This window comes from Abramis brama (genome assembly GCF_963993115.1).
Source record: "Abramis brama genome assembly, chromosome: 15".
Classification (NCBI taxonomy): domain Eukaryota; kingdom Metazoa; phylum Chordata; class Actinopteri; order Cypriniformes; family Leuciscidae; genus Abramis; species Abramis brama.
Genome location: NC_139977.1, coordinates 3,591,533 through 3,607,824, shown reverse-complemented (window position 1 = coordinate 3,607,824; position 16,292 = coordinate 3,591,533). Strand labels below are relative to the sequence as shown.

The window sequence follows — 16,292 nt, the reverse complement described above, 5'->3', positions numbered from 1 at the left end:
GTTGAGGAGAGATTCACTGATATGATTGTAAAGCGCTTTGGGTGTACAGTAGTAGGCCTACATATGAAAGCGCTATATAAATGCCTCATTCATTCATGATGATGCAGTATGGTACCATAGCATCCATTGCAGAGTGTTGCATTGCAATGCTACATTCACTTTGATGTGCAGTGAATTTTTACTGTCTTTTGAATTTTGAATGTCTTTTGCCAGACTGTAAAAAATCACATATATTACAGAAAATTTGTTCCAATAATTGTTCTGAAATTGATTATTTAGTTATTTTATACCGCCAGAGCTTTCCTTTATTCTGTGCTTTTATTCACACAGATCACAGGGAAAACCAAATTACATCACAAAAGTGATGGCTATCCTTTTTATGTGAAGGACTCTGGATGTTTTTCCAGGATGTGCTCTTTATGCACGCTCCCGAGAGCCTTGCCTTATTGCCTCTCTCTTCCGCTCTCTACAGCGGCAACCGTGTGCAGCACTAGCTAACGTTATCTTAGAGACGGAGCCTATTAACGTCATCAACAGGCGGCCGGGTCCCTGCGCAACTCAGACTCCAACACAGACTCTTTACTCCAACACACAAAAAATGCTGTTTTACCACAACAGCAAATATAATGTTAATCTATAATGATTTAGCGAGGTCAACTACAATGACACATGAAACAAATGCTTATACAATGTTCAGGATAATGCCAAAGAGCCTATAATATAAATGCGTCATGCAAAAAAAAGGAATTACTCTAAGCTAAGGTCCTGCATAGCCAGATCTATCTCCACACTTTGTTTTAGCTCTGTTCCAGCACTGGAGAGTCAAATATAGTCTATAATCTATATATTTTTTTAATAGTGTATGCATGGTATAATATTATAATAATATTATACGCTATTCTATGAATATGCAAATGAGCCCCGCCTCCACTCACTCACTCAGCTCAGAGATCCACTGGTTGACGATCACACGTTGATCTGATTGGTTATAAGGTAGTTTGTGACGTCAGAAACACCAGCGATTTCAAAGCGTGTTTTTGAGACTGTCTTTGGTTCACTGCAGTTTTAAGGAGAAAATACTCAGCAATGCTGTCGACTTATGAATTTACACATGGTTTGTCTTAAAGCATATTAAAAACACCACATAGTTTTAACAACATTTAAAGCTGTGTTTTCACCACAGGGGGACTTTAAGATGTTAAATGCTCAAAAAGTACATACAACTTGAGACACATAGTCAAAAATAAAAGTCTCTCCTTATACCTTGTATTAAGTGCCTTGCTCTATAGCATAGATTATATATATTGCATGGATTAAAGCTTAAAGTTTATTAACATCCATCTTAATTTCTTCTTTAGGTGTGATTCTCTACATTCTGCTGGTTGGATACCCACCCTTCTGGGATGAAGACCAACATAGACTCTATCAGCAAATTAAAGCTGGCGCATATGATGTCAGTGAAAGCGTCCTTCATATAGTGTTGATGATAATGCCAGAAGAAATGATGTGTGTGTCTGATTCATACTTGTTGCACCCACAGTTTCCTTCACCTGAGTGGGATACGGTCACTCCTGAGGCAAAAGATCTTATTAATAAGATGCTGACCATCAACCCAGCTAAACGCATCACTGCTGCGGAGGTGCTCAAGCACCCGTGGATCTCAGTGAGTTCATGACTGTCCATCAGGACTGTACAACATACATGCATCTTTTATTGCAACTTGAGAAAAATGCCCCATTAATGCATTCAGGTATTGTTACATTTGACCATTTATATACAGGTTAATTTAGCCAGCAATGCAATTAATGAATTGACAAAGGTCCGAAGGGAATGTTTATTGGATGATTAATTCAAAGGTATTTTCTTATGTTGAGATTACATGATCAGGAAACGGCTCTACCTATCCTCTTGTTTTACCGTGCCTCTTTTTTCTTTTAGCATCGCTCCACTGTTGCATCTTGCATGCATAGACAGGAGACTGTTGAATGTTTGAAGAAGTTCAACGCCAGAAGGAAGCTTAAGGTAAGTTTATATAAGGCTGCAAGAAGCTCTCGTACTGTGAGATCGCATTGACTCTGTTTAGAATGATAAGAAGGATGTAAAGATCTGGGCTGGTACCCAAAAAGTTGCAGGTTTGAACCCCACAACACTCTTCAGAAAATTGGTTCTAAACAGTACCAAATTAGGGTTCTTTGGCTTGTATTTTGGCTTTAATTTGCTGAACTTATATCAATGGCAGAATCCTTTTTATAAGGTTCCATAAAGAACCATGCTTTTGAAAGTGCTATAAAGTGCCTTATAAATAACATTTTCAACAATATTTATTTTCATTAGTATCTTCATATTATTAATATTACTATTATCAATATTATTTGTATATATTAATAAAGAATAAAGGAATAAAGAACCATAAACTTTAACGCAAAGAACCATTTCAGCATATAAAGGGTTCTTCATGATGATACAGTTCTAAATAGAATTGTTACTACATGCAAAGAAACGTTAAAGAATCATCTTTTTTTAGAGTGAAGGGTTGTTCCATCAACTATAAACATTATTCCACTTTAATACATGTTGGGTGAAAACCAGGCAATTTGGAATCCTTAACAGTTCCAAATGGAATTCCAAAAATCCTTTTGAATTCCAAATCAATTTCTAGCAGAGGTAGCATACAATATGCAGAATTTCCAAATAAAAATGAAGTCAAACAAATAAAATAAAATAAATACCTGAAAAATAAAGTTTGTCTTGTTTGGCTTGACAAATCCCAGACAGTAACATAGTGTAGGCCCAGATCCGGGCCACATCTGGTACATGTGGATTCCACGCATACCAGATGTGGGCCGGATCTGGGCCGACACTATGTTACTGTCTGTGATCTTGTTTGAAAGTTTTACGAAAAAAAAATAAAAATTAAAAGCCAATTCCGTTCAAATTCCTACTTGCGAATTAAAAGGGAGCCGATTAATAAATTCTGAATTTTGCATACTGTAACTCTGATAACACAACACCACTGTTACTGAGGAACGTTTGCTAAAAGATCCTGTGTTTTTGCCTTCAGGGAGCTATTCTCACTACTATGCTGGCCACCAGAAACTTCTCAGGTGACTCGAAATATTATATTTCTGTTATCTACTGTTTTTGTTTCTACCCTATGTTAAATGAGTGTGTATGAGTATGTCATGATCAGGAACCACACTGGAACTGTTTTGATTCACGTTGCAATGAAGGTTTGTAGAGATGCTTGAAAATCTTGTTGTGTGTGAGGCCCTTTACTGAAAGATGGCTGATGCTTATGAGTCTAGCCATTTGCAAGCATTTGGAAAATTTAACAAACAAATTCTAATCATTGGCATATCTGTCCAAGCCATGTCATCTTATCAAACACAGTCCAAGAACTGGCCGAGTGATGAAACACACAGCAGTCTAGACTAACTATCCAAACATGCTCAACAATGGTGTCTAATGTCCAAGATCATGGTAGAAAGAAACTTGCATTTCTAATACAGTAAAGGAATTGTGCAGAGTCAAGTCACCTTTATTTATATAGTGCTATATACAATACAGATTGTTTAAACAAGAAAATAATGATTTAATGATGCACACAGAGTTCAATTCTGCTGTAACGCAGCTCTAAAAAGAAAAAAGTGTCACTGTCATACAGTCATGTGAAAAAGAAAGTACACCCTTTTTTAATTCTATGGTTTTATACATATCTGAGGACATAATAAAAAATCATTTTGTTTTTAGCAGGTCTTAAAATTAACATTAAATATTTAACCAACTATTTAATTTAAAAGTATGTTTTGACAATTTAGTCGAATAAGTGAATAACTGATGACAGACAAGGCACAATCCCACAGTAAAAGAGATTCATCTCTTTTATTCAATGGTAAATTTATTCAATGACATAAATAAAGGTATATGAATATATAAATATTTAATTGCTCATATTTTAATTTATTTAAGTCATAATAGCAAGACAGTGAATTGAAATTAAATTATAGCCCTAAATTATCTTATAGGTGTTAATGAATGTCTTGAATGTACATCTAACTAAATTCAATGGAAGTATTGAATAACAACCCCATTAATTACAATAAGTATTCAATAAAAAAATAAAAACACTAATAACTGTGAGCTACTGTGCCAATTTTGGGCATCTTACCCCAAGCTTTGCTTTCATCTTTTCCCTTCAAAATGAAAACAATATTATCCCTCATTAACAAACAGACACAAAAACCTTTGATATTCAACATAATAAAATGTCATAGATTTTCCAAAGACACAAAATTAGATAAGATAATAGTGTTACGACTGACTAAATCTCAAACAATTTTGCTGTTCAGAGGAAATGAATGAAGGAGTTATCTCACTCCATCTTGACCTACTGTATATAGAGTCTGATTAATTAATGGGAAACCCTGAGATGCAAGGTTTCAAACACTCATTATACAGATGACCTCTGGTGGTGAGATGACGGTAAAACTGCTATGGCTCATAATGTATCTAGATAAAGCTATAACAATTTTACTATACACGTCTTTCTGTCTAAACTGTGATTCTGCTAGACAGATGAAAAATGTTATGTTAAATGAATGTTAGTTTATTTCCAGTTGAGTGGTTGCAGCAGTCCTACAATATGTGCATGGGATGCCTGATCCAATGCCTGTTCACTGAGAGTTAACTTATTGCTTCAGGCACAGACCTTCACCACCGGCATGACCTCAAAAACCCAGCATCTGTAACCCTCTCGCCATATGTAAACCCAAATATGGGACCCTGGTGAAGGCCAGTTTGCAGATGTTGGGGTTTGAATGACAAGAAGTTTTTCTTTAGATACATTCTCAATTTGTTAGGTGTAAGTGCACAGTCACATTAGTCAAACTTCAAAATTTTACAGGCAAAATAGTTCCATACTGAAGAATTGCTTATTCAGATGTCACTTCCTAACTAAGCAGCTTTATATGAGTAAACGCGCTGAATTTACACATTCAGAGTTCAACCATCTTGAATCCGATGGGAAATCCATGCAGGGACATTTTTCGCCTCAGGTGTCCCTTCCTATTTGAGATGACTGAATTGCACCCACAGAATTTTGCCGCACAAAGGTATATGTGAGCTCACCTTAAAGTCACAATCACATGAAATTAATTCATTTTAAGTCACATTGTTGTAATGTGAAGTTGCATTTATTAAATGTTTTATTTATGTGGACAGGCATGTCCATTAAACATGTTTTCAAATAGTAGGAGATCATGGGGTGAAGCAGAACCTGATTTCACTGTTTTCATTGATTTCAACATCTTTGTTGATCCCTGAACAACCAATCAGATTTGAGGGACACGTTTATAGTTCATGTCAAGTTTAGGTTGAAAACCAGGGTTATTTGCTTCTACATCAGTGTTATTCATCTATCATTTCCCTCTGATTTTAGGAATAACTAGTTCAGGGGTAGGGATAGGGTTAGGATTGAATTTTCCATCAGGAATGTTGTTCCAGGATCAACAAAATGAACTCTAGAGTGAACATGTAGTAGATGCCACAGATTCAGGGGCGCCACGACACCTTAATCCGGTCCAGTCTGAGAATTATTTTCTTTTTTAAGTATTCTGTTCTTTGTGGGAGTGTATGTCATGTGGGTGAGGGTCTGTAAAAGGTCAGCTATATCTAAACTAAAATAGATAGCTCCACCTGTTCAAGTTTAGCAGCCGTAGCTTTTGCATAGGCCATTCTATCACTCCCAAACACTCTTGATCATTCATCACATTCAGTCTATTTTTACCCAGAGCGCTCATTCTCCACTACTTAAGATAATGTTCAGTGGAAACATACTGGCTTGAGTCAGCAGTGCATTTTTAGTGTTTAGTACCTCTGTCTCTGTCTGTTATTCAATGTGAACATTCAAACTGAGATGTAGGTCAAGCATGACCAAGACTGATAATTCTAGTTCCCTATAGAAGGTGAGAAAATACCCATCCAATAATAGTTTCAATAAAAGTCTGACTAATTTCAGCTATCACGAATCTTCCATTTTTGGACTATATCTTGAGTGATTTTCTAAATTATTCCCAAATGTATTTTGATTTTTGAATTAGATGGGTTTAACATTTCGTATTCACTCAGAGTTCCTGATTATTTGTGTGTTTTGAGCAGCCATTAAAAGTGAGCAGTGGAGTGTGGGAGTGTGTGATTATGTATGCTGGAAACTCCCAGCTCCTATTTTAAAAAGTCAACAGATCTCCAGAGCCAAACTTGAGTTGGAGAACAGAGGAGAGCAGTGCTATGCCTCTCACTATGCTTTTCTGGGCTTTTGTGCCCTTTCTTATAGCAATTTCACTCTTTTTCTTTGTCTCTTCAGGAGGAAAGAGTGGCGTCAGCAAGAAGACAGATGGTGTGAAGGTAGGGTGGAAATCAGATTTAAGCCTATAATTTACACAATGGATAACTTATGTTATTATATTTTTTTACGTTATGTTATATTATATCATAGACAACGGTTCACTTCACTTTTGACTGTTTTTGTGTGTTTGTGAGCGAGTCGTTGAATCATTCACATAATCGATTTATTGAAAACACACAGGAACAAAACATTACAGCTGATTGTGGAAAAGCTTTACTTTCACTATTTTTTGGCCATATCATATCCCAGACAGCAACATAGTGTCAGCCCAGATCTGGTACATGTGCATTCAACGCGTACCAGATGTGGGCCGGATCTAGGCCGACACTATGTTGGTGTGTGAGATTAAAGTCCTGTCCTCCAATTCTTTGTCTGACAACACCATACATCCACTTTGCACCTCCTCTCATCCTGTTAGCGAAGGTAAACTGGTTTGTTAAATGATTTTTGCCTTTAACTGCGATTGTGGCAGCTCTTGATGCCACTGCCTCTGAAGAAAGATTGGTATTTTTGCTCGCTACACAGGCACAAGGACTTAATCAGCGAATGTGCCACTACCTCCCTTGTATATTGCCCAGCTGTCTTGAAATTGAGTCCATTGTTCCCTTTTTTTAGTGTTTGAGAAAGCCTAAATATTTTGCAAAACATTCCAATTCCCTTTTATTCTCATTGAATAGAGTACAATGAAGTGAGATAGCAAACCTTACAGTGCATCTGCTCATAACAGGACAACAGCAATAGGTATAACTATGACACAATAAGTATAGCACATTTACAATACAATACAATAACTTTGGCAAATGAAGTGAGGAAATGCATGTTAGAATATTGCTTATCGTTAACTTGTAGTTGCCCTATGTACAATACGTGCAATTGAAGTATGTCCATTCTAAGTGCAGTTGAGAGTTTAAAAGCCAGTGTTTGACAGAATTTAGTTCTTGTATGGCTCTGGGGTAGAAACTGTTCTCGAGTCTGTATGTCCGTGATACTCTGTACCTGAAACGCCTACCAGAGGGCAGCTGGACAAACGGATCCATGGTCATGGTGGAATGATATGTTAGGATTCAGTATGGTAGCTGCTCTACTTAGAAAATGAGATCTGAATAAGTCTTCCAGTCAGGAAAGTGGGCATCCGATGATCTGTACTGATGACCCTCTGGAGGGCTCTCCTGTCCGCTGCTGAGCAGTTGTCATACCAAACAGAGATGCAGTACGTCAGCACACTCTCAAAGGAACAATGATTGAAGGATACCAGCCGTTTTCCCTGCAGTGGAGTCTCTGGCTGTGCCTTCTTCACTACTGCGGTGGTGTTGGTAGCCCAGGAGAGATCTGCGGAGATATGTATGCTCAGAAACCTGAAAGCAGGGACCAATTCCACAGTCCCTGTTAATGTATAAAGACTTGAGAACTGCGCTGCTCTTCTAGAATTTTACTATGAGTTCTTTTGTTTTTAAAGAGTTCAATATGAGACTATTGTCTGAGTACCACACTGCCAATCTTTGAACTCCTATAAGCTGTCTCGTCTTCTCCTGAGATAAGTCCAACAACAGTTGTGTCATCTGTGAACTTAATAATTGTGTTTGTGGGATGGGTGGGGACATAGTCATGAGTGTAGAGAGCATAGAGAAGGGGGCTCAGCACATAGCCCTGTGGGGTGCCTATGCTGAGTGTGAGGGCCTAGTCTAACAGTCTGAGGGCGATTTGTCAAAAAGTCATTGACCTCCATGACAAATGGATTGGGAAAAACGCAAGGCATCAAGTTTGGTGGCTAATCTGCCTAGAATGATCATTGACATGAAGGCCCTACATCACTTGAATCTGGATAGCTGCAGTTTGCATTTATATTTACATCTTAAAGTGGTGCTTACAGTGGTTTTATGTTGTCCAGTACAAAGGAGACTTTAATAAAGCATGAAAGACGCACATATCTCTAAAGAATGTTTTATCAAAAAACTTTAAACTTTTTCCCACCCTTAAAGCTACCCCACATTTTTTATTTACATCCAAAATTCAACCTCAGGAACTAGAGTTGTTAAAAGTAAAGACTTCGGTACCAAGTCGGTAATGGAATTTTAAAAATGTGACCTACCAGCATTTCCCTCTAGCATTTTGAGCACTGTTGAACGGATTCTTAAACACCTCTGATTGGCCATTGTGTTCATGTGCTCAACCTATATGTCTCTGATTGGCAACAATGATCAGTGCTTCGAAAAATGTTATGCCCTTCATCGAGCACTTACACAGTTACACACGGGAGCATTTGAAAGCGGCGTCTATTAGCGGATCCGTCAATCAGCGGATATATTAGGGATCTGCCTGCTTTTACATGCTCCCGTGTGTTACTATGTAAGCACTAGGTGAAGATTGTTGATCATTGTAGCCAATCAGAGACATATATGTTGAGCACCTGAACACAATGGCCAATCAGAGGTGTTTAAGAATCCTTTCAACTGCACTCAAAATGCTAGAGGGAAATGCTGGTATGTCACATTTTTAAATTTCAGTACTGACTTGATGCCAGAGTCTGTACTTTTTGACAACTCTAGAAGACACCATGAAATACACCGTTTACAGTGCAGCTGAAGAGCCCACACCAGCCACGAACCACCTTAGCAAGAGGCAGAGGCCATTTCCGTTCCAGAGTCAGCGCTTATTGAACTGTCCTCCCAGGAGTTAGTTCCCACCCTGAAACCCACCCTAAAACCTACCCTAAATTTGTTCCTTCTCCACCGGCCCCATCCAGCTTGTGACTTCCTGGTCCTTCCTCCTCCGATGGTTCCTTCCAGTTCCCAAGGCTCCACCTCAGCCCTCCAATTCCATGATTCCATCTTGACCAATCGATCCCTTGGCTCCACCTTGACCAATCGATCCCTTGGCTCCACCTTGACCAATCGATCCCTTGGCTCCACCTTGACCAATCGATCCCTCTGCTCCACCTTGACCAATCGATCCCTTGTCTCCACCTTGGCTCATCAATTCCTTGGGTCCACCATTGGTCTGTCATGCCTCCGGCTACTCCATGGTTACTTATTTTGCCTGCACCACCATGGGTGTCCTTAGACCTTCCTATCCCTCCCTCTTCCAGAAATCCATTATCATTTGCAGTATTGCAATAGTTCATGCTAAATAAAAAAAATCCATCATATCTACTTACACAGGCTTCTCCTTTCAATACAAATTGTGTGCCATATTCCAACTATTCTAAAAACCATAGGGTTGCTGTCATGTGTGGAACAGACTGAAATATACATCATTAGTTACTGAAAATCTCAATTTGGACTCAATGGCCAGTAGTTGTAATTTCACCTGTAATATCACTACATTACCTGCTGTAGACTATATCATATTTTGCACAAATTTATACTAAAACAAGTTTTTGATGAAAGAAGGTAGGTTAGCACTACAGATACTCCTACGAGTGCTTTCTTAAGCATTATAAGCCAAGGAATAGACACAACAAAGAGGAGGACTGTTTTGGACTTTAGTCACATATTCACGACTGTACCTCTCATCTCCCTCTGTCGATTCAGTGTTTGTTCCTGTCTAACCTCTTCTCATTTCTCTTCCAGAAAAGGAAGTCCAGTTCCAGCACCCAGCTGATGGTGAGTGTGAAACAGGCTCTGTCCTGTTGACAATCTGCCACAACTGGCAACCTTTAAAGGCAACCTAACAATGAGCAAAACTTGGCTGCCATGGAGCTGGACTTTCTTTTTGCTGATGTTGATGTTACATCACATCTGTAAAGTTGATGCAAATCTGACACATTCATTATTGCAGGACTGATGTCAAGTCAGCAGCTTGACACCTCTGATTTTCACTAACTCTTTCTTTCTTGAAGTCACAGAGAAAGCAGCTGGTCAACTATGATCTTGCATTATGTGATCCTGGCTTTGAAATTAACAATAAAACCCTGCATCCTGTCCTTTCTAGGAATCATCAGAGAGTACCAACACCACAATTGAAGATGAGGATACTAGAGGTGAGACTATCTTTCTATCCATCCATCCATCCATCCGTCCGTATATGCATCTATCCATCCATCATCCATCCATCCGTGTATCCATCCATCCATCTGTATATCTATCCATCCATCCATCCATCCATCCATCCATCCATCCATCTGTATATCCATCCATCCATCCATCCATCAATCTATTCATCCATCCATCCATCTGTATATCATCCATCCATCTGTATATCCATCCATTCGTATATCCATCCATCCATCCATCCATCCATCCATCTGTATATCTATCCATCCATCCATCCTTCCGTATATCCATATATCCATCCATCTATCCGTATATATCCATCCATCCATCCATCTGTATATCCATCCATCCATCAATCCGTATATCCATCTATCCATCCATCCATCCATCCATCTGTATATCCATCCATCCATCCAGATATAGGGCAATTCTAGAGGAAAACCTGCTTTAAGACTGAACCTGAATGTCTTAAAATGGTCAAAGCCCAGGCTTCTGTCCCATTGAGAATATATGGCAAGACTTGAAAACTACCTGACAGAACTTCAGCAATTTTCATTAGAATAAGAAAAGATATACTCATAGCAGAGCGTAAATAGCAGATGCTAATTACACTAAGTGCAAATAGTTGTAATTTCTTTGCACTAACTGCAAATAGTGTTAAATATATTTTATACTTAGAGCAAATTGTGGCAGATACTGTTTACACTTCTGTGTAATGTAGCACATTATTAAAACAATACGCAATAATAACAAGAATATATCCAGTGTATATTTATTTAAATCTTAAACGGATACTGTTTTATTGGGAAGTTGCTTGTCCCTAAAGCCTGTCCATCGGAAAAGAAATGTCTCTGCACATTAAACTGGGCTAAGAGTGTCCTGTTTTTCAACATCCCAAAACATTACAAGCAAATGAGACATACTGTAAAGTGAGAAATCAGATTTTCCAGTCTTGCTACCATGCACCAAAAATGTCTTGTTTTGAAATGAGCCCCATCCTGACTTCATGATGCAGTTCTCATTTGCATACACCCGTCCATTCAACACACATCATCATTGTGGTGATAGAATACTTACAGGTCCACGAACACTGAAAATGGCTAAAAATGACTGTAGAAACCTGTGCTCAACGAAAACATGAATCATGATGCATTAGGTGTAAATAGCCTCTGCCATCATGTAATCTGTTCTCAGCTGTGCTCACACACTGGTAAACTGTTTCATTTCTCATTTTAGCAAATCATGCCAACATATTCATAAAACCTTTATCTTAATTTCGAATTCTCAGTTTTGCAAACTGTACCCACAAATTTGTAGCCTTTCCTCTCATATTAGCATAAACACACATGAACTCAATGACATTAGGTTTGATTATTCATAGATGCATTTTTAATTCTGATAGGTAACACTTTACTCCGATGGTCCACTTAAGACATTCTACTAACTATTAGTAACTTTGCAAATACATGTCAACTTATTCTACTAACACGTAACAGTCTACTAACACTCTAATGAGAGACGGTTGACATGTAGTTGACGAGTTACTTATTAGTAGTTAGCAGAATGTCTAAAGTGGACCATCGGAAATAAAGCGTAACCTTCTGATGTCACTTTTATTGACCATTATTGGTTACGCATTTATTTATTAATCAGGTACTTGTATCAAACTTGACATCCTAAGCAAAGAGAATGATTATACTTATTTCAATTTCAACTCAATAAGTGAACCTAAGTGTAAATAATCATTTAAAGAAAATTACCCTTATACAGTGGGATCTAACACGAACTGCACCACTGAAAACCACCTTTAAAATATTTAACTTTCTCCTTTGCAGTGAGGAAGCAAGAAATCATCAAAGTAACTGAGCAACTCATTGAAGCCATCAGCAATGGAGACTTTGAGAGTTACACGTGAGTTTGGGCAACATTTGTTTTTCATCCAGTCCTTCAACATTTGCATTTGCTAATCATTAAATATGAATGTACTGCAGTGGAGACTGGGGATGGTTGTAACACTTTTCTTAATGTCTGTAAAGGCCTGTTCACACCAAGGATGATAACTATAACAATAACAGTAGCACTTTATTTTAAAGTCCTGTTCCGCATTTACATACAATGTATTTGTTATAGCAATTACAATAACCGGGTAACTAATAGGTTACTGTAAGTACTGTAAGTACATGCACTGTAAAACAAAGTGTAATCACAATAACCATAAAGCTTTTTATTCCAGCTGATGAATGATACAATGAATCATTGACAGCCAATCAGAATCCACCTAAAAAAGCCCCAGCATTTAAAGTCAAACTTTCTCCTGACACCTTTAAACTGGACCATTTGTGCATCCGTATAGATTTGATTGGAGAAATTAATTCAGGAGAATTTGTCCTCAAGATGAAATTGGGAAAGAACTTGACAAAATATGTAGGAGTAGTAGCATGAAATATTTTTTGTTTCGTCAATTGTTGATCAATTTGCCTTTCCCCAAATTCTCCGGTGTGTTTGGAGCGCAGTGCCGAGGATGTGCACCAAGTTTCATTTCAGCACATCAAAGCGTTAAAAATATGTTGTAGTTAATGTTGAAACTGAAAATGGCGAATAAACAAAATTGCTGAGGTATTGATATCACCTGATTCAGCACGATCCAAGGAATCCTTTGGGCCTTTGTAATTTTAGGACAAACACACTCTTGTACAGTAGGTGGCGCTGTACTAAAACTCAGAATATCTTCCATGGTGCCAATGATGCCAAGATACAAGTGTTACCAAGATACAGCCTCACTACCTGTCAGCTACATAAAAAATGCCTTCCTGAAATGGTTTTAAAGACTGCTTGAGAGAAAACAGTGATCCACAGTACCAGTTGGTCTAAAATTGTTGTGGACATAAGGATATTATGCATTTATGGTAAATTAAAATTTACCCGTTGTGTAGAATTGGGTGGGTGTGTATAGTTTGTATTATATGCATGCAAAAAGTGCGTATCATGTATGCTAAAAAAAAAATGCATATCAGATGCATGTAAAAGGTCATTTCTGCGTATAAATTTAGTGCATGCAAAGTGAAAGCATGAACTTGTGCTATGGATACGCAGTACTAGAGGTTGGGCTCATTTAAACTTGTGTAACTTAATAAAAAAAACTGTGATGTTAAAAAGCAGATGGCCTCCTGTCATGCTTATGAAAGAGTAAGTTATCGTTTCAACGTTCCAGATGTTCTGGATCTCTTTTCCTGTCACAAGTTTCATAGGCTGGTTATAAAATGAAGTTTTAAAGAGCTCCACAACCAATAAATCAATGTCAAGAAGACTTTATTCAATATGATATATTATCTTATTAGTCGGCTGTAATAAGACATGCAGCAGGACGATAATGGTTTAGCCAGTTAAACTATCAAATCACTTCAAATAATTCAGTATGTTTGTATATTTGAACCACTGTTTGTGTTGTGAGTGATCCAGTAAGTGATGTTTGTGTGCAGGAAGATGTGTGATCCCAGCGTTACAGCGTTTGAGCCCGAGGCCCTGGGAAACCTGGTGGAGGGCCTGGACTTCCATCGCTTCTACTTTGAAAACTGTAAGATGAAACATATGCCTATATGACTATACATAAATATATTAATCAAATGCAAAATTCCAAATAACTTCTTCATTGAAAAAAGCTCATTTGTGAAAGCAGTATGTGATGTGGTGTTCAATTGTGACATCCAGACAATCATTCACAATATTTGGAATTAAAAATAAGAAAATATCCAGCATAGACAAAACTCTTTTGTATACTTCACATAGCCTACTACTGTATCACTATATGTTGGGCTATAGAAGCCTTTCTTTCTTGGATTACAATGACTGGATCACATTCAAGAAGGTCACTGTCATTAATCAATATCTTGTTTCTAAACTAAGTCTTTAATGTTGTATTTCTAAGTTGCATTCACAGCTAAACTAAAGTCAGATAAATGTGCATTATGCACCAATCCATGTTTTTATTTTGTCAGTCATATCATGTTGTATGAAAAGTTCTGCATTGTTTTAAAGACCTTCGAGGCAAGTGGTATTTTTACAATTATTTCACAAATCAAAGTTCTGTGTGAAAAGGGAGCACTTGCGTTCTCTTTTCCCCTTGATATTTAAAGGACGAAAAAACTGGTTGAAAGAAAGATTATTAATTTCACTGCACACTGTGAGGATTCAGATCCTCCAAGCATCTCTATCCATACAGTATGCAGCACCTCTCTAGAGATTTTATATGAAAAAGGTGGTTTTGTTTGTTTGTTTCTGAACAGTGTGGTCAAAGAACAGCAAGCCAGTTCACACTACCATCCTGAACCCTCACATCCATCTGATCGGAGAGGACGCCGCCTGTATCGCCTACATTCGTATCACGCAGTATCTCGACACAAACGGGATGCCATGCACCGCCCAGTCAGAGGAGACGCGAATCTGGCATCGTAAAGACGGCAAGTGGCAGATAGTCCATTTCCATCGCTCAGGCTCTCCGTCTGCCATCACTAAATAAGAGAGTCAGGTAAGACGTGTCCAAATTCATTCATCATCGGAGCAAGGCATTGAAGGTGCAAAGGCACCGATTGTATTCTTGTTCATTTTCGTTGGCAACGAATCTAAAAAAAAAAATCTTTAAATTTCTGGTGCTCTTCGGTCATTTTTGAACCAAAAAATTTATTTCATCGGAATGGTACGAAACTTGGTAAAAGTTTTCACACCTGGTCTGTGAACACAAAAAAGAAAATCATGGACATGATTCGAAAACAGAAATGGTCGAAAATGAAATAGTCACGCTTGTATTGTTTGCCGTCAAAAATGAGCGCATAGGAAATGAATGGGATGCGAATTTCATCTAGTGGAAAACGTTTGGTGCTGCGCCCAAACAAAATCTGACTGAAAGCTCATTTTTTTAAGATATCAACCTCAAGCTTTTCGGCAGGTTATGTTCCAAACTTTTTTTGAAACTTTTTTTTACTTTAGCAATAATATGCTAAGTGTCTTCTTTACAAGACTTTCAAGAATTCAAGATTTACAACAGTTTTAATTGGAATTTTCATTTTCAAGTCCATGGTCATAAAGTGAATAAATGGATTATAACTAGAGCATAAATATAATTTACTACCATAAAAAATATATATTATCGAATTAAAATATAGTACATTCATTTAATTGAATTTTTTTTGACCACCACACAAAGAGGACCAAAGGGTTAAAAATCTTTATCCAGTTATAAAAAATAAGTTTCTCATAACAGCCACCGAGCAAACGCACAGAGTAACGTTATGACATAACTTTCACACTCTCATACTGTATTTTAGTATGATTGTTTTGACCAAGTAAAACAGCGCTGCGTTACCCCACAACTTTCATTCATCAAATAAAGTGACCTGTAAGAGTAGTAATTCAACACTTGCGGCTGTTTTATTACAATAAAATAAAATAATGTGAACTTAAGTGATGAAATGTAACTGTAACAGAGTTCAGGGAAGGAGGCGGACGTTAAACGTAACTTTAATTGTAAAATAAACAAACAACAAAGTGAAAGCAGTGGCGACTGTGGCATATATGCATAATAAAACAGCAAAATAAAATGACCACAGTAACATTAATAAGACTTTATTACATTAGATCACCCATGAACATGATTTCTGCCCGAGTCCCATCGGCTGTGGAGGTGAAGACGGCAAATCCCATGATTCCACGCTCATTCACGGCGTCATCAAGCTATGCCTTTGTTATTGTTTTGAAATAGCGACCTCTAGCAGCAAAACTTTCTTCAAAGTTCTCCAAAATGAAAATATTCGGATAATGTACAGATATTCGAAAAGTAAGAAAGTACAAATACTTCATTACTTTCTACACCGACAGCAAACCGATTAATTGGACTGGATTCT

The 16,292-nt window shown here is 37.7% G+C and overlaps 1 protein-coding gene across 3 annotated transcripts in view; it reads left to right on the top strand.

Moving 5' to 3' along the window:
- Positions 1–16,292, top strand: part of camk2a (calcium/calmodulin-dependent protein kinase II alpha) — a 77,998-nt gene that overhangs the window by 57,654 nt on the left and 4,052 nt on the right. For 2 of the 3 annotated variants that reach the window (XM_084137636.1, XM_084137637.1), the window contains exons 10-19: positions 1,359–1,453; positions 1,541–1,663; positions 1,939–2,022; positions 3,062–3,104; positions 6,362–6,402; positions 9,973–10,005; positions 10,334–10,382; positions 12,231–12,306; positions 13,875–13,969; positions 14,679–14,920. In XM_084137636.1, the coding sequence (XP_083993762.1) occupies positions 1,359–1,453; positions 1,541–1,663; positions 1,939–2,022; positions 3,062–3,104; positions 6,362–6,402; positions 9,973–10,005; positions 10,334–10,382; positions 12,231–12,306; positions 13,875–13,969; positions 14,679–14,911 (872 nt within the window). In that variant the 3' untranslated portion in view covers positions 14,912–14,920. The remainder of the gene's footprint in view (positions 1–1,358; positions 1,454–1,540; positions 1,664–1,938; positions 2,023–3,061; positions 3,105–6,361; positions 6,403–9,972; positions 10,006–10,333; positions 10,383–12,230; positions 12,307–13,874; positions 13,970–14,678; positions 14,921–16,292) is intronic. The other variant, XM_084137638.1, reaches the window with a different exon arrangement.